Source organism: Candoia aspera, chromosome 1 (genome assembly GCF_035149785.1).
Source record: "Candoia aspera isolate rCanAsp1 chromosome 1, rCanAsp1.hap2, whole genome shotgun sequence".
NCBI lineage: Eukaryota > Metazoa > Chordata > Lepidosauria > Squamata > Boidae > Candoia > Candoia aspera.
In genome coordinates this window covers 297,385,368-297,409,482 of record NC_086153.1, presented here as the reverse complement: position 1 = coordinate 297,409,482, position 24,115 = coordinate 297,385,368, and the positions used below count along the sequence as shown (strand labels likewise).

Genomic DNA, 24,115 nt, shown 5'->3' with positions numbered 1-24,115 from the left:
AACAAGGTGGCATTGTTTAATGGAAGGGACCTAGACATGCCCTCTCTTTTTAGATCTGGTAGGGCAATGATGGGTATTGGGAGACAGGTGGTCCCACAAATAGCCTGACTGTATGCCACGTATGGCTTTAGAGGTGATAATCAGCACCTTTTGTCTCACCCGGAAGCCCACTGGGAGCAAGTGCAACTTGTGGAGCAATGGTGTTATATGGGTGTAACAAGAAATGCCAGAAACTGCCTGCACCGCTGCATTCTGGACTGGCTGCAGCTTCTCTACAAGGGCAGCCCCAGATAAGAGTGCATTACAGTAATCCAAACAGGAGGTGATTAAGGCATGAATCACTGTGATTAAGTCCTCCTGGTCCAGGAATGGGCATAATTGTTGTGCAAGATGAACTTGTGCAAAGGGCCTCCTGGCCACAGCTGCCATCTGTTCTTTGAGCAGGAGTCAGCCAAGTTGTGCACCAGCTTTGACTGGGGAAGTGCACTCCCCTGCAGAGTTAAAGAAAATTTCTGGATGTGGGAGGGGGCTTGGAACCACCACTACCTAGTCTTGCCAGGGTTAAACCAAAGCCTGTTCTCTGCCATGCAAACCCCCACAGTCTCCAGGCACTGGGAAAGAAATTCAGTGACATCACTTGGTTGGCCCAGGCCAGAGATGTATAATTGGTATCATCAGTGCATTGGTGATACCTTATCCCACATTGAGAGAAGACCTTACCCAATGACTTATGTATGTATTAAATAGGGGTGGGGAGATGATAGAACTCAGAGGGACCACATGAAGCAGGGGCCTCAGGCTCAAACTGTCCTGCCCCACCAATACCAGCTGGAATTGGCCCAGAGAAAGAAGGAGAATCACCACAATATGGTGCTTCTCATGCCCAGTCCCTTGAGCCAGGCCAGAAAGATACCATGGCTGATGGTATCAAAAGTGACTGAGAGAGAAGGAGGGCCAGGATGAATGCACAACCCCATTCCGAGCCCACAAAGGTAATCAACAAGTGAGAGCAATGTTATCCCAGTTCTATGACCAGGCCTGAATCCTGATTGAAAGGGATCCAGATAATCCATTTTTTCCAGAGCCCTCTGTCGCTGTGAGCATCTTTTTAACACCTTTCCTTAAAAAGGGAAGGTTGGAAACTGTCCAGAGCTGTTGGGTCCAGCAATGGCTTCTTGAAGAGGGTGTGTACAGACATGTCTTTCAAAGTGGGCAGAACCACCCCCTCCTTTAAAGAAGCACATACCATTGCCTGGACCTAACCACATATCACCTCCCAGGAGACCTTAATCAATCAGGAAGGACATGGCTCTAAAACATAGGTGGCTGAACTCACAGCTCAGCTCCAAGGATCTTGTCCAGTTCATTAGAGCAACAGATTCAAACTCTTCCCAGATAACTGGGCAAGACTGTGACTCAGGCTCTGTACAGTTCTGTACAGTTAGATTCCAACTCCGAATCTAAGTAACTTTATCTGAAAGACACCTAGAATAGTCCCTACAGTGGCCCTGTAAATGTTCCCTTGGCCCCTCTTTATCCAGGAGGGACTGGGTTACCCTAAACAGGGCCATCAGCAAGCTTTCTGCAGATACCATAAAAGTGGGAAAAAACTACATTTGCTGCCTTTGCTGCTACAAGGTAATTCTCAAGGAAGGCTCTTACCCATGTTTGTTCAGGTTCACTCTTCGTTTTCTTCCAGCAGCACTCTAGACGTCTCTTATGCCATTTCATCATTTGAGCTCCTCTGAAAACCAAGGGACCCTCCATGATCCATGTGCCTAGAGAGTCTGCACAGATGCAATCAGACCTAAGGCCACTACCACTCTCTTGTCCCAAGTGGGGACTGAAGCATGTACCAGAGCCCAAGGAACAACTCTAAGGTCCCTCTGAAACCCAATAGAGTCCATTAGCCTGTTTAAATAGGTCCTACCTCCTTGCAGAGGGTGCAGTACCAGAGAACTCCAAGCCAACAAGGAGTGACCTGTCATGACAAGGCACTGATGGTAATATCCCCCAAGTCCAGATCATATCACCACTACTCTGAGATGTTCCCTATATGTTATAATGTACATGGCTTTTCTTTCACAATTGCCATTTCATTTTAACTGCAGAATTCAGAGGACAATACACTTGAATGAACTCTGTCCTTATAATGTTCTGTACTATTAGTTAGGCCAGCTTAGGCAATGCTGATATATGTTCTGCTGTTATATGTGTGACCCTGAGTTCATGGGGATTTATTATTTTTTTTATATATTTTCCACAGCTTTTACCTCTTCCATCCTCTCTCCTATGGGATGATAGGACCTCTGGCTTCTGATCCCAGGAGCCCAATGGCAGGTCTTAAATGGCTGGAAACATGGGAGTTTTAGATCCAGCTGTTTTAAAAAAAGAGAACGTAATAAAACAGAAAAATAGATGTGGTGGATCGTTTGTGTCCGTTTGATGAGAGCTATGAAGAATCTGCTCTTAAACATTTTTGAGTGGAGACAGTAAACTATTGAAGAAGGAGGCAACAGTGAGGGAGAATGTCTGACATGAGGGCCTACAGGTCCAGTCATTTAAGCCAGCTGCTACTTTAAAATTTGAACCGTCCAAGCAATATTTAAACAGTCAAGCTGTCTATCAAGATACTCTACAGCAATGTCATTTGTGATTTTGAGGATGCATGTGTTTCACAAAGATGTAGATTATGCAGTCTGTTTCTGTTAAAGTGTGACATGACACACAGGGAATATCAACTGTGCTTCGACAGAAAACAGGTCTGTGGACAATGTGATAGTTTATAAGCAGTAACTTGTGATGTTTTTAAAAGGAAATGTCTGTGTGTGTATACACACATATATCCTCAAGAGTCACCTGTTTGGTGCTTTGATCTTAGATGATCGGACTTAAATGTTTCAGCTGGTTGAAGTTTCTGTGCATTCCTTTCTTCTAAGACAAAAAGCAACAAGTTATTCCTATTTTTGCATTATAGTTTTATCTCTGAATACTAACTACTAGTTGCAGCTTAAGAGAATCTTACAGCTACCTGGAAGACTCTCATGGAGGTTTAAATACTAGCATTCTAGTCATCACACCACTCTTTGGAGAATTTTTTTTTTTTTTTAAGTAGAGAGATGTTATGGTTTTGGTCTCCTGCTCTAAATTCCTCTGAGATGCCTTTTGAGCACGATGCAAAGCTGCTGAGATTACATAACAGCTTAAAGCATTTTCTGGGGCTGGCATTGATCTGATTTGTCCCATCACCTGAGGGAAAGCTGACATGAATGAATGTAGATTGTGCAAAATAAGCTGCTAATACTGGGTTATTCTTCGTTAAATGCATAATAATTTTGAGGAGAACTCTTTTCCTCTTGCTATAATAAGCTATCTAGAAAAAGTTATTGTAGTTTCAGGGTAGCTTGACAATAGAACAAAACTCTTCAGCTGGATAAAGGAGAGAATTTTTCTGGTGGGATGTGAAAGAAATTCTGTAAAACAGTCTGATTGATAAACATTTCACTTTCAACTTGTGTGCAACGCACTAGAATTTTCCAGAATGAATTTGGCTTTAGTTATTACATTGAACACATTGAGATCACTTTTGCACCTGTGTCAAGCTTACTGAGTTATTCCAGTAATTTATTTTAGCATGTGTATAAAACTTTGAAGCTTCCCACTTTCTATTCCTCATGTCATCATTCATCTAATGGCTATCTCTGTTGGCATGGAGACTAACTGCTGATATCCCCATGATGTGATTATGATGAGTGAAGGTCAGACGCCCAGTTCCAAAAAGAGAGGAAATGTGACTGTGCTTATTAGTCTGGCCTAATAGTATTAGATTGTCGCAATGCATTTGCGTTGTGTTAGGTTGCAATTTTTATCATTTGCAGCCTTCCCAAACCTGATGCCCTCCAGATATACTGGGATTACACAAGCACAGCCCATCCCTATGATGTCTGGGAACAATGGATATTATAGTCTCTGTTCAACTGGAAGGCAGCAGGTTGAGAAAGACTACTTTACATTATGATAAAGTCCCAGGTTTCTTTTACTTGTCTTGTTGAGCATTATGGGAAATCATTGCAATAGATGGTATATTTCCTACAGCAGGAATCCGTCTTTTATTGGGTGGTGAGAGACCTCAATGATCATGTGTAGAAATAAACAGAAAAATAGAAAGAAATAGCAGATACAGATGACTGTGCTTAGAATCTGCTGTTTCTTCTATCAGCAGATGCAGAAAAACAGGAAGAGGTTTTCATCAGTAGCAATTCAGGGGGTTATAGGAAGATAATTTGATAGGCAAGAGTGGTTATAAGTTCTTGACCATATTGTATTACAGTATGTGTTCAAGTGTTACTCTTGATTAGATTTCCAAATCAGGTTCCCATAAAATGGTTCTGAACTATTCATGTTACAGTATTTTTATTTTGGGAATCTTTCTTGTAGATTATGTGTGTGTAGAGTAGTGTGCTCACAGGAGGGCAACCTTTTTTTTTATCAATTAAAATTATGTTGTACAAAATAACATTTTAGCTATTTAATTTAGAATTTCAGCAAGGTTGTCTGGACCCTTTTGGATTCTGCAGTACTCGAATAATTGTTTGGTTTAGCTTTGCCTGATGTTCTGAGAAATCTCGTCATTCAGCACATACGTGCTGTGGCTAAAAGGCAGTACTACGTAGAACAGCTTCTTTCTTTTGAACATGTATAGTTCCTTTTGAATTTGAGGCAGTAAGACTGGCTTACCACTGTGCAAAGGGAGATGTCAAACCTGGCATTACTTGCTGTCATTCACAGAATAATGCCAAGCATTCCAATAGTGCAGCTACCACTGGGTGGCCTTTTGCCTGTGTGAAGACAGGGTCAACGTCCCCCTTAGCTCTTCTGCCATCACAGTGCAAACAGTTGGGTTCTGTGGGGAAGAGTAATTTCAAGTGAATGTGCCTTAGCTTAGTGTTTTGTACTCGGGATGCATTAATGCATGCTTGTGCCCAACTGTAGTGTGCCTTTCCACACATCTGTTATTGGCTTTCTTGAACTTTGAAATCTTACCTTATTAATTTTCTTTCTTTTACTGCATCTAATTAATTAATTAGCTTAATCCATTCATTGTTTTGAAGACTTTTTCTTTTTTTAGAACTCTTGAAATATTGTACTAAAAATAGTATACAGATCAAAGATTGAGTTGGCTGCAAAATTTCCTTTGGAGTAGGCCATTGTGATTTTGCAAAATATGTCTATTACAGTATTAAATTTCAGTGCTTTTCCAATACTGATACTAATGTATGGGATCATTCACTTTCCTATCAGTTACTAAAAATATATGACTCCTACAGCTGTCTCTCCTCTTCCCTTTGGTGGTCTTAATGGAACACAGACAATTTTACCATGATTGAAAGCATGACTAAATAAAACTTTTTGTTTTGTCCTTGAATTGCATAACCCTTGTTTTTCCATACTAAGATGGGACTACCACATATAATCCCACATATAGGATAAGAAAGGAGAAGTCAGCAATAAATTCTCATGGGAGGGCACTATGGCAGTGCAATGGCCTCTCTTGACAGCAAATCTTAAATAGGCTTTTTATTCTTTGGGTTATTGGTCAAGAAATTCATGTCTGGAAAGAGGCACTTGATTGGTAGGAGCCCTGATGCTTTTATTTATGTAATCTGTATTAAAGAACTGTCAGCTAAGAGGTTACAAAACAGTGGACAAGCTTTTGTTTTCTCTAGAATTTTTCATCTATTTAAAAGGTACACAGCAAGGGAAGAGGGAAGAAATGGATGCTAAAGCATAGTCTTAATATGGTGTGTGTGAGGCGGTTGTAGACATTCAGATGAGGCTCTTCCAGGTACTGAAATGGTTTCAAGATTTGCACTCAGACTGTCTCTATGTTTCTATAAGAAATAAACAATGGTCAATTCCCCATTTTTTTAAAAAAAATATCCAGCTATTATTTGACACACACTCTGCCTTAGACAAAACAGTCTCCTACATTATGAATTTCCTTACTGATGCTGCTAATCCTGAAGTTGTGAGTGTGCATGGTTGTAATTTGTATATGATCACTGTCTGTATAAGTTAATGCATGTCATTGCTCTGCAGTGTACATGGTACTAATGTAGGGAAACTGCCTTTGGACTGGCGCTTTTTCTAAGGAGGATTAACTGATTAAAAAATTACCTTTTGATTTTTTTAATAAACTTCCTTTGTTTCAAATATCTTGTTGGTTTCTGAACTTTTTTCTCACTTGAATGAAGATAAAAAATCAGTTAATACTGATGAATATTAATGTTGGACATGGAATCACTGTATTTTCTTGGACATCCTTTGTTTTTTGTTTTCCCTGAGTACCACCAACAGTGGTTTACCCTAATTCAAGAAAAATGTGTATATGTGTGCATACACTGTGACATAAGTTTGGACCAGTACTAGATTTCTTTCTTGTTTTCACTGAAGTTCAATATTGAAAGAACAGCACTTCTATTGACTTATATTTGGGGGTTCCCCATGGCCCCCATTTAAGTATCAAGCTTCCATGTTGCCATTAAGATGCATATCTTAATCCAAACAGTTATGTTGTTTATATTACAGAAAGCAGTTACATGCAGAGTAGGAGCCTTTTCATGGAACAAGAAGTTCAACACAAGAATAACTGATATAATTAAGTAATGTGTGCTCATTATTTATCTAGTATCCAGCTGAGGGACTCAGCTGGAAATAGTGGGTGAATGTTCCATAAGGGTGAGTGGTAAAAAGGTGTAATGCAATGCAGAATTGTGTTGAGAGCTGCTTTATAGATTCAGGAGTCACTGATGTGATTAATTTTTTATTACATTGTATGTTATCTAGTTCTACCCACCAATACCTTGTCCTTTTAGTCAGTGGTAGTACCATCATTCAACAAAATTTGTGTGCTTTTTCTTCTACATCCTGTTGATTCAGTGAAGAAGATGAAGTTAGAAGGAGAGGAAATATATTTAAATATTGAAAAGTTGAAAAAAGCTGAGGGCACAAAAATATCTAGTGTGAATTTGATGGATATTGGATTACAGTATCAGGTTTGCACTAGATATCATGTTTAAATGAGTGTATATTGCTCTTCATATTAGATGTTAAATAGTAAACATACAAAACAGCAGATACAATCTTAGAACACATAAATGTTTTAATTACCTCCATAAAATGTCTAGTTAACCAACATATTTTACCTCATACACAAAATTTATTTGTTGGTGTCGTAACTCTTCTCTGGGGAGAGTATTATATAACAGCTTCCAGTGCTAAGAACTTTGTGTCACTGTAGAGTATCATAGTTCTAGTAATACCTAAGCTGAGTACCACCATTGGGCAAGCAAACAAAAAGGTAAGTATGTCCTCAAGTTGTATTTAACTCCTAATTACTATCTCTGCAGTTTTCTCTGCAAAGATATGGATGTGGTTTGCCATTGCCACCTTCTGGGTTGTTTTTAGTTTCCAGTCGAGCCTGAAGTCCTGGAATTCCCTGGTAGCCTCCCATCTAAATCAGGCCTTGTAAGCTCAGACTCAGCCAGGTGGTGCCACCCACTGAGACAAAGGAAACAAACAGCCAGTCAGTAAAATTCAGCTTAAGATGGGAAGCTCATTTGCTCAGCACTAAATGAAACTTCTGAAATATTTTCAGGAGCTTTGCAATAAATCCATCACTCCAGATATTAAAACTCTGTCTCCACAACACCTCTATCTGGCCAGCATTTGACTTTGCCTATTGATCCTCATCTCGCCCTTTACTGAACCCAGGCACCAGGTCATCTCTTCCACAGTCTGAACCTAGATAGCCACTTGTGAAGAATGCTGTAGCGGTGAATTTTCTATTTTGGCAGGTGATTGGACTACACTATATTTGAGGTCCCTTCTGTGATCCTGTAAATCAGGTGATCATCCTGTAAATCAGGTACTCAACTGAGTATCATTGATATAAAGATGGCAAGTAATGTCAGTAGCATCTTAATATAAAAATATATAATAGAATATACATATTTAGAGTTTAAGTAAAAGTTTCTTTTTTTCCCAACCATGTAGGGAAGTGTGGTGGATTTCGGTGGTGCCGCTGGTTCTCAGGAAAGAGGGAGCACATTCCAAGGAAGTGGAGGAGATAAGCAGAGGCACAGTCTGGGAGGCAATGGTGGGAAAATGAAGATGCTCAGGAAAGCCCCACTCTAGAGTCTCCCAGGTTATTTCCCCTTAGGTTAGGTAGAGTAGCTTTAATCTGGCAAGATTCTGTCTACATGGTGTGAGCAAATGAAAAACCGGGGTTTGAATGGACTGACTCTTCATTGTTCTTGGGCTGGGCCTGACAGGAAGAGAGTACAAATTGTATTCTATGTCTCCTATTTCAAATCTACAATATCAGTCCAGATGAATGCCATAATCAATGCTATCAAAATTCAGGGGTCTTGAGAATTTAAAGGATACTTTTTATTGATCTTTCTATTGATCATCCAAGGCTGAAAAGTTTTAGGGCTGAAAGAAGGTTTAGGAATTAATGAGATGTAGAAAATTACAGCGGAACATGTTAGTTAACCAATGTTTGGAAAGACATTATGGAGCCTTGAGTGATTAAAATGTTTTTTAACATTTAAATAACATTTCCAAAAGAAACCTGTGAATTTTCTCACTGAATCTTTACCAAACTTCTGTAAAGTTAAGTATAGAGGAATGGCTGAACCCATAGAGTAGAAGGCTGAAGTTCTCAAAACTCCTCTCACAGAAGGCCTTTGAGTCTTCACATGCTAGCCCCACTTCATGTTTTGGGGTAACATTCGATAATTCCCACCACCAACATCTGCATTCCACAGGATATCTCACCTGGCGTTCTCCCCCTAACCCCTGTATGTGAAAGAGAGAGCATTCTCACAGTCTTTGCTGCCTTTCTGGGAATTAAAACATTTTTTCAAAATGCAAATGTTAATAGTGCAATCTCCTGGCTATATAGCATAGAGGCATGTTGTTAAAGGTTTCAGCCCTTCCTCTACTCTTTGGTTAGAAGATTTATTTAGGAGATAATTTAGGAGATAGAATTTATTAGCAAAAGAAAAGATAAAATACTTGACTTTTAAGTATCAAAAATTCAAACATTCAGTGTTGAAAGGGGTAAATGCCACCTGGTTAAAAAAGAACATGCAAAAGAAAATGTAATACCCCCAACAGATCAAAACATGGTGAGGATCTGCCACTAATAAGACTTTTTTCTGAGATGCTGCAGAGATTTGGACTTTCTACAGAACACAAGAGGATTATAAATACAAATAATATCCTCATACTCAGTCTGAACAATGGGTAATGGCTAAAGTTGGACAGAATTCACTAGCTTGTGTGAAGAAGCCAAAAATATATAATTAGATGTGACAGCACCATCCTGAAAAAACAAAGACAAAATTTAACACACTTCCTGGCTAAAATCTGTACCTATTTATCCTGAGATAGAATCTCTTAAAACAGATGTTCCCTCTGCTTCAGTCTTCCTGTACTTTCATTTTTTCCTGAAAATTCCAAAGTTTAATTTGCAGCTGTGGGGAAGGGCTAGCTCCATCCTTTCCCCAACCTCAGTCCTAGCGTCTCCTTTTTTTCAAGGGCCAAACTTTCCCTTATCTCCAGCAGTTGGGATTATCTGACTCTCTATGTGACCAAGAGCCATAGTTCACTCTTGAATATGGATTCCATGTAGATCAAAATAATTATTGTTTATATTGTTTATATTGTTTATATTTATATTGTTTATTTATATTCATATTTATTGTTATTTATAATGGCATTGAATTTTAATTTTTTGTTGTTGTTGTAAACTGCCCAGAGTCCCCCCTGGGGGGAGATGGGTGGTGATAAAATTTGATAAATAAATACAAAAATAAATTATTCCCTATACATGATGATGCAGCAAGAGTCAATGTATGGTATATCTAAGGTCACTAATGAAATGTGAGATTCTGTCAGCCCTCCAAGATAGACCAAACTTGGAAACCAAAACATGTAAGCTCATACTACTTTTATTATAATGTTATAGTAAGAGAATCTTGCAAGTCTGAATGTATTTTCCCCCTCCCTTCCTTTATCTTCATGAGAACTAGGGAGGGTCATGTCTTTCTAAAATTACGTTTCTGCCCCAGACTCAGATTTCTTTTATCTGACTATTTTCTTGGTTGCAGCTCTTCCTCCTGTTCCTCCGGGTTATTCCTTCTTCCCATTATGGATTCCAGTTTGATATCTCAGCATTCTATTCTATACACTATGGTAATTAAAATAAACCTGAAAATAATAGTGTAGCTTGTGTGCATCTTGCTTTCCTGCATCAAATATAGTAAAACTTTTGGAAATAGGTTATAGTTGATGAAGATTAGAATATAAACCAAGTTGGAAGGGACTTCATTCTGCTTTGGTGTTTTTGTTTATTTTTTCAGCAATATTCAATGCTGAAAAAATAAACAGCTTGCATGACTGAATTGGCAACCTGACTATGTGAGTCAGTTGCTACTAGTGCTGGAAAGGAAGCCATGTGAGCCTTACCCCAAACTACACATGCAGAAAAGAGATCAGCTCAGAGCAGGATCCTAGGTAATGAATGATGGAGCACAAGATGAAATGCTTTGGCATCTCTCTCTCTTCTGATTTTCTCTGAGCATTCAGACAACTGTGTTTCTCAATGCGTCAAGCAATACTGCTATTTCAGCCATGATCATATATATTTCAAAACCAAAGCAAAACAAGCAGAAAGTCCTGATTCTTTCCTGAATTGCGGAGTCTCTTGCAACTCTCACTAGCTTCTGATTAACAACTTGCAGGCTGAAGGGAGTTTACTGGTTCATTGATTCTGTATATAGAGTCAGTTGCCATGGCTGCTGTTGACTAAGATTCTGGCACTGGAAAACAGATTAGCACTTTTTGACTTGCTTACCTGAATGTACTGACTTTAATTCAACTACAGTTAGTAATGCTTGTATCCATTTAATCAGTTGAACAAGCTAGAAAGATAAATATTACTAAGAAGAGGCAACGTAAAAAGTGGGGTTTTGAGAGGATACCTAGAACAGGTTAGCCCTGAGCCTTCATGTACTATAAATGGGAAGCCATTCCATAATAGAGGTAGCAGACCTGCCTCCATGCTGACACCAAAAGGTGATCCATAAACTGTGGTTTTCCCTTGAAGATTATTAAGGCCTGGGAGGTTCCTGTAATGAAGACCTCTTCCTTTTTCAAAGTAATGTTTGGGTTTTAATACAAAAAGTTGAGTTAAGAGGTCTGAACAAAGAGCCTCCAGAAGAATGAATGGGAGGAAAAACAAAAATAATGAAATTATTTAGAATGAAATGGAACTGAGGAGATGCTGGAAGGAGTAGTTTTTAAGATGTATATGTGAATGACAGTAGTATGTCAAAGACTGCAATTAAAACAAATGTTACAAAATGCTGTGAGAATGTTGAAAAATGGTAAGGTTGCAAGTACAGATAGTGTAACTGGAGAAATGTTAAAATGTTGGTGTAGTTTGCTTATAGGGTGGCTGTGGGACTTAACATGTACATGAAGGTATCATAAGCGCTTGATGATGGGAAGAATATTATATTATTATTATTTATTTATTTTATATCCCGCCTTTATTATTTTAATAAAGAACTCAAGGCAGCAAAAATACCTAGTACTCCCTCCTCCTCCTATTTTCCCAACAACAACAACCCTGTGGGGTGAGTTGGGCTGAGAGAGAATCCGGCCCAAGGTCACCCAGCCGGCTTTCATGCTTAGGAATGCTCTTATTGCTGCCCTGTGCAAAGGAAAAGATGGCAAGAGTGAACACAAAAACTAACATTAGTTTGGAAAATGTTTCTGAGAAGATATTCAACAAATTCTAATAGAAAGAATGCGAGACGTGACAATGAGCAGAATTTTTTAATTGAGTTAGAGAAAGAATATGATAACATGAATGGGCTTGAAATATGGAATACAGAATATAGGAAAATATACTGGTAACTTCACAACTGGAGTTGAAAGTTTTTGGAATGTGCTAAGAGCGGTATATGATGGCAGTTATGATAAACTGAATGCTTAGTGTTTCAACACTGCGCAGCCAATATGACAAGATTGTTTGATGTTTCCCTTTGGCTGTAAAATATATTTATGGATACATTGTGTAAGGAATATTTGTGTTGGTTGGGGATTTGAATGTATGTGTACTTTTCTATGCAGATTGTTTGATGTTGTTGACTGAGAACCCAAAAGATTTGCAGCAAATGATGGATCTTACGATGGAATGAGGAATACGAATCTGAAATTAATACAGTATATCAAAGAATAAGGGTGTGTCCTAAATCTCCTTCCTATCTCCCTGCCTAGGGAGATGCCCATTCAAAGCCCCACCATTTTGGAAAGGGCACTTCCCAAATCACCTGGTTTATGCACTGTGGAAATATATGAAAATACACTGGCATCTTTGTACAGAAACTATTTCAAGAATACTTCTGTCAGTGGAAGTAAGCTCAAGTCTATATTATGTTTTTCAGGAGGAAGAAACATGTACACATATACCTTCCCTTCACTTGTTTCTTGTTTGATATACCGCCACATCTTATTAATATTTATTAATTTGTAAAGCACATTTATTAGCCAATTAGAATGATACTGAGAGGTCTACAAGTAAAAAACAACATTCAACACAGTATAAGCCAAAAAAAGGTCAAAACTTGACAACTAAAGTACTGACACATAGATGAAATCTCTCCCCCACCCCACCCCCTTCCCAGATGAACCAGGAGACACACAGCCATTCTCTCTTGTCCAGGTTAAGCATGAACATTTCTCTTCCGATACAGACCCTGACAGCCTTCAGCTATTGGGACAAGACTTCAACATTACTTAGTCAGTTCAGGGTTGAGATAAATAATTGGGTATCATCAGCTGAAAATGGATCATCTTAAATAAGGCTCTTGGTTGGCTACCTGCAGATACAAAAGAAGTGGAAAAATAACCACATTTTCCCATTTTTATCACCACAATGTAGTAATTAATGTGGGATCTTACAACTGTTGTGTTCAGTTGGATTCGTTCTTTCTTATCCTCCAATGCCACTCGCATATTTCTTCTGTTATTTTATCCCTGAGAGCTCCTCAGAAAACCAGGGAGCCCCCTGTGATTAATGGACAGGCTGCATAGGAGCAATGAGATCAAAGGACCCTGCTACCCACCCATTCTAGGTGGTAAGCTGGGCCTTGGTTGAACTGCCCATTAGATCCTCAGGAAAAACCCCAAGCTCCCTCTGGAACCCAGACAGCACATAAATGTTGTTGTTGTTGTTGTTGTTATTATTATTATTATTATTATTATTATTCTCATTCACTAGTCATCTGGGGCCAGCTAACCTAGTAGGCACAGACTCCCTGTAGGAGGGCATAGAACCAGCCAGCTGAAAAGGAGACAGTGATTCAGTCATGACAGATGATGATCCACCCTCCACCCTCAGATCACTTTGCAACTGCCTGAGACAAAAACCAGATCCAACGTGTGACCCCCAGCATGAGTTGGCCCTCAATAATCTGGAATCGATTGATGGTTGCCATGGTGACCATGAACTCCTCAACATCACATGAGGGCAGATTACAGTCCCCAGAAATAAATGTCTGTGTGCAAGTGAGATGAAAGGAGAGCTGCATTCTGCAGCACCTCCTGCTTGCAGGTGTGCCAAAAGGGTAATGGAGATTGTTAATCCCCAAACCCAAGGAGGAGGAGGAAGTGGAAATCAGGTGACCCATGTGACATCCCACAAGCATAATAGAGATGCATTTACTAGAAAGACCCCCTTTATGCTTGTGAGACAATGCTGAGTTGACTCCCTGATAATTCCAACAATATGTACATGCAAAATTCTGAGAGATTTGGCCCCATTCTCTATGCAGAGGGCTCTGTGGTTCAGTAAAAGGTTGTTGGCACTTTTTGCCGCATTATGACTTAGAGGATATGAGAAGGAAATGCCTATTTGAACCATCTTTTTTGTTTGTTTGTTTCCTTCATTTTCTCTGGAGGTAAATGAATATCAGAATGAACTGATATTATGGTTTATGCGGTATATACATATACATGTACCAGATAAAGCATGCAAGCCTGACTCAGCCAGAGGTGGAAGCATTCCAGTCTGATAGGCATTGTGGTATCATAGAATCCTGCTTCACCCAGGAAATTCAAAGTTACAGAGGCTGCAATAAATGCTCTTTAGCCTCTGCTGCAAGTTTGGAAAAGCCCATCCATTGTTGGATCGTTACCACCCTGGGTGCTATATCTGAGCTGCAAAAATTCAGATGCCCAGTAGGGGACAACAAAAACATGCACAACTCTTCGCTTCCATTTTTGTGGCAGTCCAGAAATTTGCAGCCCAGACTCAGTAGTCCTACTGTTGAGATCTGTCTGGCCATTTAAGCTTAGCTTCTGTCTAGAGCCATTCTTAGATGGGAGATCGTTTACCAAATGAATTATTAATTGCTGCCATTCAGAACTGGGGCAAATAGAAAGGACATCATGTTGTCTGTGAAGATGTTCCTGAAATGAAAACTCTTTTAAAGCTAACAGTGGCTTTATAGTAAAAAAGCTTTTGATCATTTTTATTTAGACAGAAATTGTGAAGCTGCAACAGATGCCAGCATCATTTATTGCTGTTTCCTGAGACTGGGATGAAGTTAATGGCTCAGATGCTATCTAGAGACCACAAATGTACTTTTAATTCTTAAATGATGTCTAAAGCTCTTTGCAATGCACAAGTGGCATGCTCTTTCCAAAGATTTAATTTTTGAAATAGCTTAAATGCAAAGAGAAAAACAGGGCAGGGTAAAGAAAGATGAACAATTTTCTGAACTATTTTGCTCCTTGGAGGGCTGATTCAAATTACAGTGGCTGATTTTGGTATAAAAACAGCCTCATTTATATGGCAATATTCATTCTTGACCTCATCTGTTGAAAGCAGACATGATAATTACAAGGAGTTAATTTCCAACACCTTTACCTTTTACCTTCTGTATTACTCTTGTCATTAGCCTCTTTCACCATTAAGAAATTTGGGGTAGAAGTTGTCTATGTAAACAGCAGCATGCCTGAATGTCTTATTCTGGATCAGTTGACTTTGTTGGTTCTCAGGGCTGAGAAGATTTTTGATTCAGAAGTTGTCATGACCAACTATTGGTTAGTTGGTCCTTCAGGCATATCAGTTTATTTCTTATGGAATCTCTAATTATATCTTGGTGTTTTCTATATGGGCAGGCTTAAGGACACAAGAACTTTTTGATTTTCATCCACTGAGAAGTAACATTTTAAAAACTACATCAGATTTATACCAAGTCTTATCTGAAGTTATAACTGATACTATGGAAAACCAGTTCACTTGCTGGGGGAATTAGCAAGACTTTTAAATAATATTTATAATTAGGTTTCTTTCATAGACATTCTAGCCTGATTTTTCCCTGATAGTTTCCTTTTTCTAAAACTGCACCACTAGTGCCTGAAGCAGCAAAACATTTTAAAGTATCAGCTTTCACTTAACCTTAATGATAGAAGCCGAGGGCTCTGAATAGATGTGATGCTGTTTAAAAGCCATTATTAAATGCTTGCTTTGCCTTGTTCAATGGCTCTGCTTTAAATTAAATGAGTGGTAATGTTCCCATTTATGTCTTCCAGGAAGTTGGAATCTGTACAATGAGTGCAGTAATTGTTTTATTTAGTTATTGATTTATTTATATTTTGCCAATTTTTTTAGACTTCTGAAATAAGAAAAATGCAAAACAATTTATATATATGAAAGTACTGTATGACATTGTACCTATCCTCAGGCCTTTAATCTAAAAGAAAAGACCTAATTGAAAGAGATAGAGGCAGAAGGAAGAGAATGAAGTAATTAAGTATTTTTTCATTGGACTAACTGCTTACAGGGTGTTTCTCCACAATCTGGACTGTCAGCTCCCCTTCCCATTTCCCCATTCCCGGTTTTACAGAACTCCTTTCAATTCAACAAGCAGCTGTTCATTGGTATAGAAAGGATCACAAGCTCTATCTTAAAAGATGAAGAACAGTCTGTCCTTCTCTATCCCAGCAGGTAATGTCTTTGAAATGCATCCCTTGACACGCTACTTAGTGCTGTATCTGGTCTTTGGAACTGAAAAATTCCAAAACTGAAAAAGGTTATCTACAATTCCCTGGAAGTAAGAGAATTCAACCAGCCACTTATTTTTAAATAGATGAATCTAGGATTGCATTGTTGATATCCAATTAATCTGAAGGAGCCTCCAGGTTGCTTAAGATGTCTCCTAGATCACAAGTTCCTCTACAGGATTTCACACAAAGCCTTGCCATGGCAGCAGGAGGAAGCAGGACTTGGTATGATTTAAAGAATCCAAAGATGAGTATGAATAGATTAGTTGATAATTCCCATTCTAGTCTTCTCCCCTCTAATTTGTCATTGCCCTTTGAATTATACACAGTACTCCAAATGAGGTCTGACCAGGCACAATAGAATAATTACAGGTAGTCCTAATTTAGAAACCACAATTGGGACAGGCAACTCGGTCATTAAGTGAAGTGGTCACTAAGTAAAACATCACGATTTTACAATCTTAGTTTAGCTTTTCTTTGCTTTACAGACCTGCAAAGGTTGTAAATGCAAGGACTGGTCACAAAGTTACTTTTTCATCACCGTTGTAAATGTGAATGGTCGCTAAACAAGGCAGTTGCTAAACGAGGACTACCTATACTTCTTGTAATCTGGACTCTGTAATCTTGTTAATGCACCTCAAGATAGTATTTTGCCATTTTTGAAGTTGCAACATACTGCTGGTTCCTGTTTAACGTGTGGTCTACAAAGACATCCAGATCTCTTTCACATCTACTGCCGAGCCAGGTCTCTCCCATCCTATGCTTGCGCCTTACATTTTTCCTATTCTGATACTGTTCTTTATATTTCTTTCTGATAAATTCCATCCTATTCATTTTGACTCACTGTTTAATCCTCCCTATATAGTTTTGAATTTTCTTTCCTTCATCTAAAATATAGCTACCCCTCCGAGCTTTGTATCCTAAGTCCCCTTAATTCCCTCATCCAAGTCCTTGATGAAAATGTTGAAGAGCACAGGACTCAGGACTGTGGTGCTCCGTATTTCCCTCCAAGCTGAAGTGGAGCCACTAATGAGTACTCTTTCAATGCGGTCATTCGCCATCAGTAAATCCATCTAACAGTAAGTTCATCTAGCCAATATTTTATTATTTTATTAAGGAGAATATCATGAGGCACTCTGGAGAAGGCTTTGCTGAATTCTAGCTATACTATGTTAGGATTCCCCTGATCTACTAAACTAGTAACTGTATCAAACAAGTTTCTATGGTTAGCTTGACATAATTTGTTTGTGACAGATCTATGCTGGCTCCTGGGTTTATTGTAGCCTACCTGTCCATGTCGCACAAGCATGCTCTTTAATAACATAGATCTTGCCCAATAAAGATGTCAAACTGACAGGTCCTCCTTCTTCCCCCTCATTAAAGATGTATGGTGGGATGAGAGGACCTGATTGGGACAGAGTTGTAAAGTAGTCTCAAGTTTAAATGTTTTCTCTATTTGCCAGCAGCATGTGAAATATTACATAAACACTGAGAAGCTTCTTCTCTAATTAAGATACCTGGGAGCAGGCATGTCTGCCTTTTGGGGAAAATATATACAGGGCAGATTCTTAGGCAATGGAGGAGGGTGCTGAAGGTTATTGGGCATTGCTCATGTTCTGTTTGTGCTGTGTGGACTGGAGGTTTGTGTGAATCTGGCCACAGTTGGAGGGGAATCTGCAGCTGAGGACCCAGCAAGAAGAAACAGTATCTGAGAGAAAAATCTGTGGAGCAAACTGGCTGATGGAAAAGTCTGCTGCATTTGGAAATGCATTCGCTCTTACCCTCTTCTGGTCTCTTTTAAGTGCAGTTTCTTCCTTCCTGCAGTGCAATAATGAGGACCAGGCAAGACTTGATTTCCCTGAGAGAAGACAAGATGCAAAATAGGAATTACGTTCTGCCTTCTCACCACCAACCACTACCAATTTGCCACTTTCTCCTCACAGTGGACCTGCACACTCTGGCTTTCCTTTTATTTCTAATGTAACCAAATAACGCTTTTTTTGGTTTGGGTAAGCCTTTTCTAAGCATTACCTCATCTGAACTTTAGCCTAACACATATCCTACTGTTCCTTGGTTTTTTTTTTTAGTAATGTTCCCCTCCTTCTATTTCCTATATATGACCTTTTTTATTATTCCTTAGCATTTTAGAAGCTCTGTGTCCATACTGCTGTCTTTAGATTTCTCCCATTTTTCCTTTTTGTGGGAACTGTTTGCAATTGCATCTCCGGTATCTCATTTATTTGATTTCCCATCTTTCTGAACACCTTTCAAAGGAATTGGGATTTGAAGCAATTGAATCTAGTAGACCTTTCCTCTGAGTTCATTAAAATCCACTCTTCTCAAGTCCAGCATGCAGATCTGTTGTTCCTCCTTTCAACATCACAGATTTAAGGCTAACATGATCACTTTCCCCCAAAGTGCCAGTCAGGTTTACTTCTTCAATTAATTCCTCGTTAGTGAGGCTTAGGTCCAGAATAGCAGCCCTTTTGTTTGTTCTTCCATTATCTAACAGTTAGACCCATCTGCAATTTAAAATCCCCCATTACAAGGTTCTTTGAAAGACTGGTAATCTGTTGCAGAAATGCCTGATCTATATCTTTGCACTAAACTTCAGTGATGCCAATCACATCATAATTGTCTGAGATAGGATCCCTAGTTCTCCCTGTTTATTTCCCATGCCTTGAACTGAAAATCTCAGAAATACATGAGGTTTTCAGTGGTACAACCTACTGGCCTTGCTGTTGTAGTTTCTTGTGAATTTCTGAACTCGTAACCAGGCCTTCTGTTTCTCTTTTTGTGTCCTCTTTCTTAGCCCCAGTCCATGGATGCATATTCACTTCTTGGCTTTTTCCATCTTCTTCTTTTGTAATTATTTATTAAGAACCTCAGATAAAACATATGTCCATTCCAAGCAGTTAGATCAATTACGGAGTCAGACTGAGTCCTTTCCTGGAGAAAGGATCAACTGAGAGCAATTAGCAACATTAGTCCTTCCAAAAACTAATGTGATCTTTTTGTTGAGTGAACATTTGTGATGAAGTATACCATGTACTTTAATAATAGAAACATATTTTGATATTCTTAGCAAAGGTATTAGTTTGTCTAGCTCTTTTCTATAGCGTCCCTATCCAGTTATTTATTGACAGGCCTGAGAGGGCTACTTCTAACTACTGCCACTATTGCTTTACAAAGTATGTTCTCATCCTTTTCAATAAATGTGAGAGCAGAATTAAGGTACCACAGAATCTGATGTCAAATCATTTTCAATATCTGGAAAGAATCTGGCTTTAAAAAAGCAAACCATCAGACAGAACAATGTATCTTCCATTTGATGTTGGAACTAATATTTTATTTCACATAAAGTTTGAGGAAGTAATGCTAAATTGTTTGCAATTTTTCCTTTTAAATAATGTATTGATACTTGGAGTGGCCTTGAATCTTAACCATTTTTTTAACTATTACATGGGGTCTTTCTAACCAGACAGTATTTTAGTTATGATATTCTGCTAGTGTGACAAAACAAGCAAATACGTATTTGTGTTTGTGTAGCAGTTTGGTTTAGTTTGATTTCTGTAGTCACAGACATTTGTTATAATGTATGTTGCCATTATTATAACATATTAATTGATTATGCAATGTAAACGTTTTAGAGAATGAATGTAGGATGAAAGAGAAAATCTTGCAGGAGGCAGAAGAATGGGTAAGAGTGAGATCAAAAGTTGCAAACCAAGTCAGCTGTGAAACTAAACATTTAAACTGACAGAAGGATTGTGAATTGCCAAGAAGGCAATAACAGGAACCCTGAAGTCTGTAAGAGAATGGCATATTATCTGTTAGATAAAGAATTTGTTTAAAAAACCACATGGTATCAAAAGCAGCTGGATGTGTCTGTCCTAAGTGGCAGCTAAGCTGACCCATACCAAGAAAAACTTTTGAGGCCATGATTACATGGTGAAAGCTCTGATCGCTTGAGAAATCCATCGTACTTTGAGAGAACTCATTGGCCGTATGAGAGAACGAGAACATTATTAATAAATAAAATATTTAATAAAATTGAGTTGCACTATACTTGAGTGTTGGTCTCATGCTTGTTTTTTTCATTATCCCACTCTAATGATCCTGCCAGGCATGACTAGTTATGTCCAGGATGTATGCAAGGTGGGGTAGGAAAAGGTCTCTTAAACAGAATTATGCCTTAATTTTGTGGTTTAAATGAGTTATTGGGAACCAGCAGGTAAGGGCTGAGTGGCACCATGGGCTACACTAAGCACTCTGCCATGTTACATATGGCCTGTAAATCACACTTTTTGCACTTCTATGCTACAGTCATAGCAAATGATAACAAGGTTCATTGCCAGATCAGGACCTTTTAGTAACCTGAGCAAAACCATGGAGTTGTATCCTGCAGAGAAAAGAGTGGAGGTCCAAAACCTTCCCTTCATACCCTGATGCCAGGTCCTGCTTTGGGAGGATATGGTGACTCGGTAGAGCTTGCTGCTGCACCTATGCTCCATGGGGTGCATCATCTATCCTTTAACCCTGATAAGCAACAGAGATAGGGTTCTCATGTCCTATGCTGCCTACCTAGAGATTAAAGTCAACATGCAAAAATTGAAATAATTTGGGTAGTGCCACCTTCTCGCTATTTAGCATAAGAGCTGTTGTGAATAGAGGATTCAGTCCTTCATTCTGTCCCCTCAGAAGATACAACAATCTTATGGGAGATAAACAAAATCAAACAATTTTATACAATTCATACAGATTTATATAGGGAAAATAAATACAAATAAAAGATATATAAAGTAAAATACAGAAATGTCATGCTAGCTTAGGTGGAGTGTAAAAATGCTGTAATTGCTGGAGTAATTTTACAGGAAGTTACTACTATGATGTCCATATGTGTTATTCTTCTCAGTCAAAAAGTGAAACAGCTCACAAGTAAAAAGCTCCTTTTCCCCACAGTATCTGCCAATGTTGATTTCTAAATATGCATCCTCCCTATTGCTTCTCAGAAAAAATCAGAGTTTCCTTCATAGGGGGGAATCTGCTAACTTCAGCTGTAATTAGTGATCTCATCCAAGTGCAGTCATCCAAAGAATTCTGATTTCATTTCATTCTAGATAAAGGTGAATAGTTATGTCAAAGGAAGGAAGACAGTTGACCATTTGGGCTTGATTAATCTTTATAGCAAGGAATACCAAACAGAAATGAATAGAGGTTGTATTTATGCAGTAGATGCAGAATCATTTGTTAGGATATAGCTCTTGAAGCAATTATATTTATTTTTTAAAAGCACAACTTTGTTCAAGAGCAGTACCAAATGGAATTATTGTCACACTATCTTAATGGTCATCTGCACCTGCCTCTTTCTTGAAATGGGTGCACTCGTGTTACTCAAAGCTAGGTGATATAAGATTTGGAGTCTGTGATCTTGAACACACATTTAGAGGACATGGTTATAAGAGATTTGCTAGTTGGATAGGTAACAAGGGAACTTTAAAGCTAAATTTTCAACAAATGGAAAATATTACAAGGAGTGGACAACACTGAATAAATCTTGTCTAATACTTAGAAAGGCAGTCTAGATACTGGGAAAACTGGTTTCAAGCTTTTGTTCTGTTGCTAAGCACTTCCATCTATGCTGTATTTTTCTCCTGCTAGAATGACCTAGCTTAAAAAAACCTTTAGCCAACAACAAAGAGTAGTCCTAACTCCATATAAAAGCTAGTTTGAAGTTGCTATTTGTTTTGTATAATGCACTTCTGTTAACAGGCAACTCAAGAGAGAATAATACATTCTCTCCATACATTGTGCTGTGTTCCTCATTTTCTCATAGTATAGAAAATTTCAGGGAAATTCTGTAGGGTTCTCATTGTTTGCTGGAAGGAATACTGAAGACCTTCACAATGTTTTATAATGTCTATTGATTTACAAAAATATAGATTGAAAAGATTGTGAAGAAGGAGGTATATTGGCAGGCCATTGCTAGCTCAAAGCAGCAATGGCATCTCAAGTCCCCAGTGATCTAGTTCCTTCAAATTTAATAAGTAGCCTGTGCCCATTAGAAACCATATCCAATTTCCTAGAAATGTCCTACTCTCCCCACCATAGAACTGCTTCCAATAAAATTTAACATACATAAATTGTTCCTTTTATTACACTTTTAACTACAAGATCTCCTAACCTTTTCTCCATCTAGACTCACTTTCACTTATTTAGTATAACAGTGCTCTGTTTTAGGCAGTCTATGGTAAATAGACTATAGTAAATCATAATTAGCACATATGGAAAATACAGCAAATAATTAAATCAAATGAATAGAGTCGTATAATACAGCAAAGTGGTTAATGTCAATTAATCTCATGATAGACATTTATCACAAAATCCCCAATCAATCCCAAATTTGAATTCAGAAGATCTTCAATCCAACTGTTGCTGTGAAAATATTTTAGGGTAATTTCCTATTTAGGCAGTTCACAATCTGTAAAATAAAAACAGGCGTGTCATCTAGATGAAAGGAATATATTTGAAAAAGTTCTAGGGAATTAGGCTATATGAACTTGTTTCCTTATTAAAACATTTTGTCAAGTTCCAGTATATGTCAAATATGCATTGGGAAAAAGTTAGCATTATTTACAGATGGCATTTAGGCCATGACAACCTTGATTTTATCCAAATAAGACACATTTCGTAAGTGTGGATATTTAGTTCACAACATTTTTTTAAGAGTTGGGATGCAAGGACTTTTAACCAAGAAAAAACAAGAGGAAAAAACAGATTTAAAAAATTGAAGCATTCTAGAGGAGAAATTAATTTAGAGAAAGAATTATCCATAATTTTTTGAAGCTTGGGTGGTCAAATGAGTTGCTGGGGAGCAGCTGAAATCTAACGCCTCGGCCCTGTTTATGAATTTCTTGGAGTTTTCTGATAGTGTGAGGAACAGGCTGCTGAACTAAGCTGGACTGACCCAGCAAAGCCTTCACTTCACTAATTGTATACAGTATTAAAGTTCTGGACCTAAAGAAATCAGAATTTGAAATTGATTTTTAATTAAAAAATAGTAATTTAAAGTTTGTATATTTTCAAGATTTTAACTGGAAGTCATATTTAAATAGGGTCAATGCTCAAATGTTTTGATGATAGATCTAATTTAGAGTTCCATGTCAGATCTCTGCTCAGATACTGAAAGAATCATGCAATTGTGTTTGAGAGACATTATTTGCAACAGAATTGTTGCTGTTATTATAATATACTCAGACGCTTGTAACAATGCCTATGCAAGTGGCCTGGCTCCCCTTGTCTAGGCTCAGAGGCTAAGCAGAGCCATGCATGCTACTTACTTACTAGTACCTTGTTAGTACTGGATGAAAGACCTCCATGGCATATCAGGGATGTAGCCTGGACTGGGAGGTCAAAAAACACCCCAGAAGAAGACAGTGGCAAACCTCTTACATACAGTTGCCAAGAAAACTGCATGGAAGTGGGCTTCTGGGGTCCCAATAGATGACATTGTTTAATCAAAGGAACCTGGAGCACATTGACCTTGCAGTATCAAATCGGCTGGGCAGATATTATGGGAGATAGGCAGTCCCTCAAGTAGCCAGGCCCTATGCCATCAGTGGTGACCAGCACCTTGAATTGCACCCAGAAGCAAACTGTCAACCAGTGCAGCTTGTGAAACAAACGTGTTACCTGGGCATACCGAGGCATGCCCATCACTGCCCATGCCATTGCATTATGAACCAATTGAAGCATCTGGGTGGTCTTCAAGGGCAGTCCATGTAGAGTGCATTGCAGTAGTCAAGCCATGAGATGACTACTTCTCCTTCTTTTTGAGGATTTCATCAGACCATCTTCATTCAGGTCTATTATATTGTCTTCCTCTCATTTTCACAGAGACATAACATATATTTTATTTATTTATTTATTAATTTATCATATTTTTATCACCACCCATCTCCCCCACATG

At 38.5% G+C, this 24,115-nt stretch overlaps 1 protein-coding gene across 1 annotated transcript in view; it reads left to right on the top strand.

Annotated features, from left to right (window-relative positions):
- POMT2 (protein O-mannosyltransferase 2) overlaps positions 1-6,167 on the top strand; it is a 35,434-nt gene extending 29,267 nt beyond the window's left edge. The window contains exon 21 of the mRNA XM_063290159.1: positions 2,267-6,167. Coding sequence (XP_063146229.1) covers positions 2,267-2,372 — 106 coding nt within the window. The 3' untranslated portion in view covers positions 2,373-6,167. The remainder of the gene's footprint in view (positions 1-2,266) is intronic.
- The last annotated feature ends 17,948 nt before the right edge of the window (positions 6,168-24,115 follow it).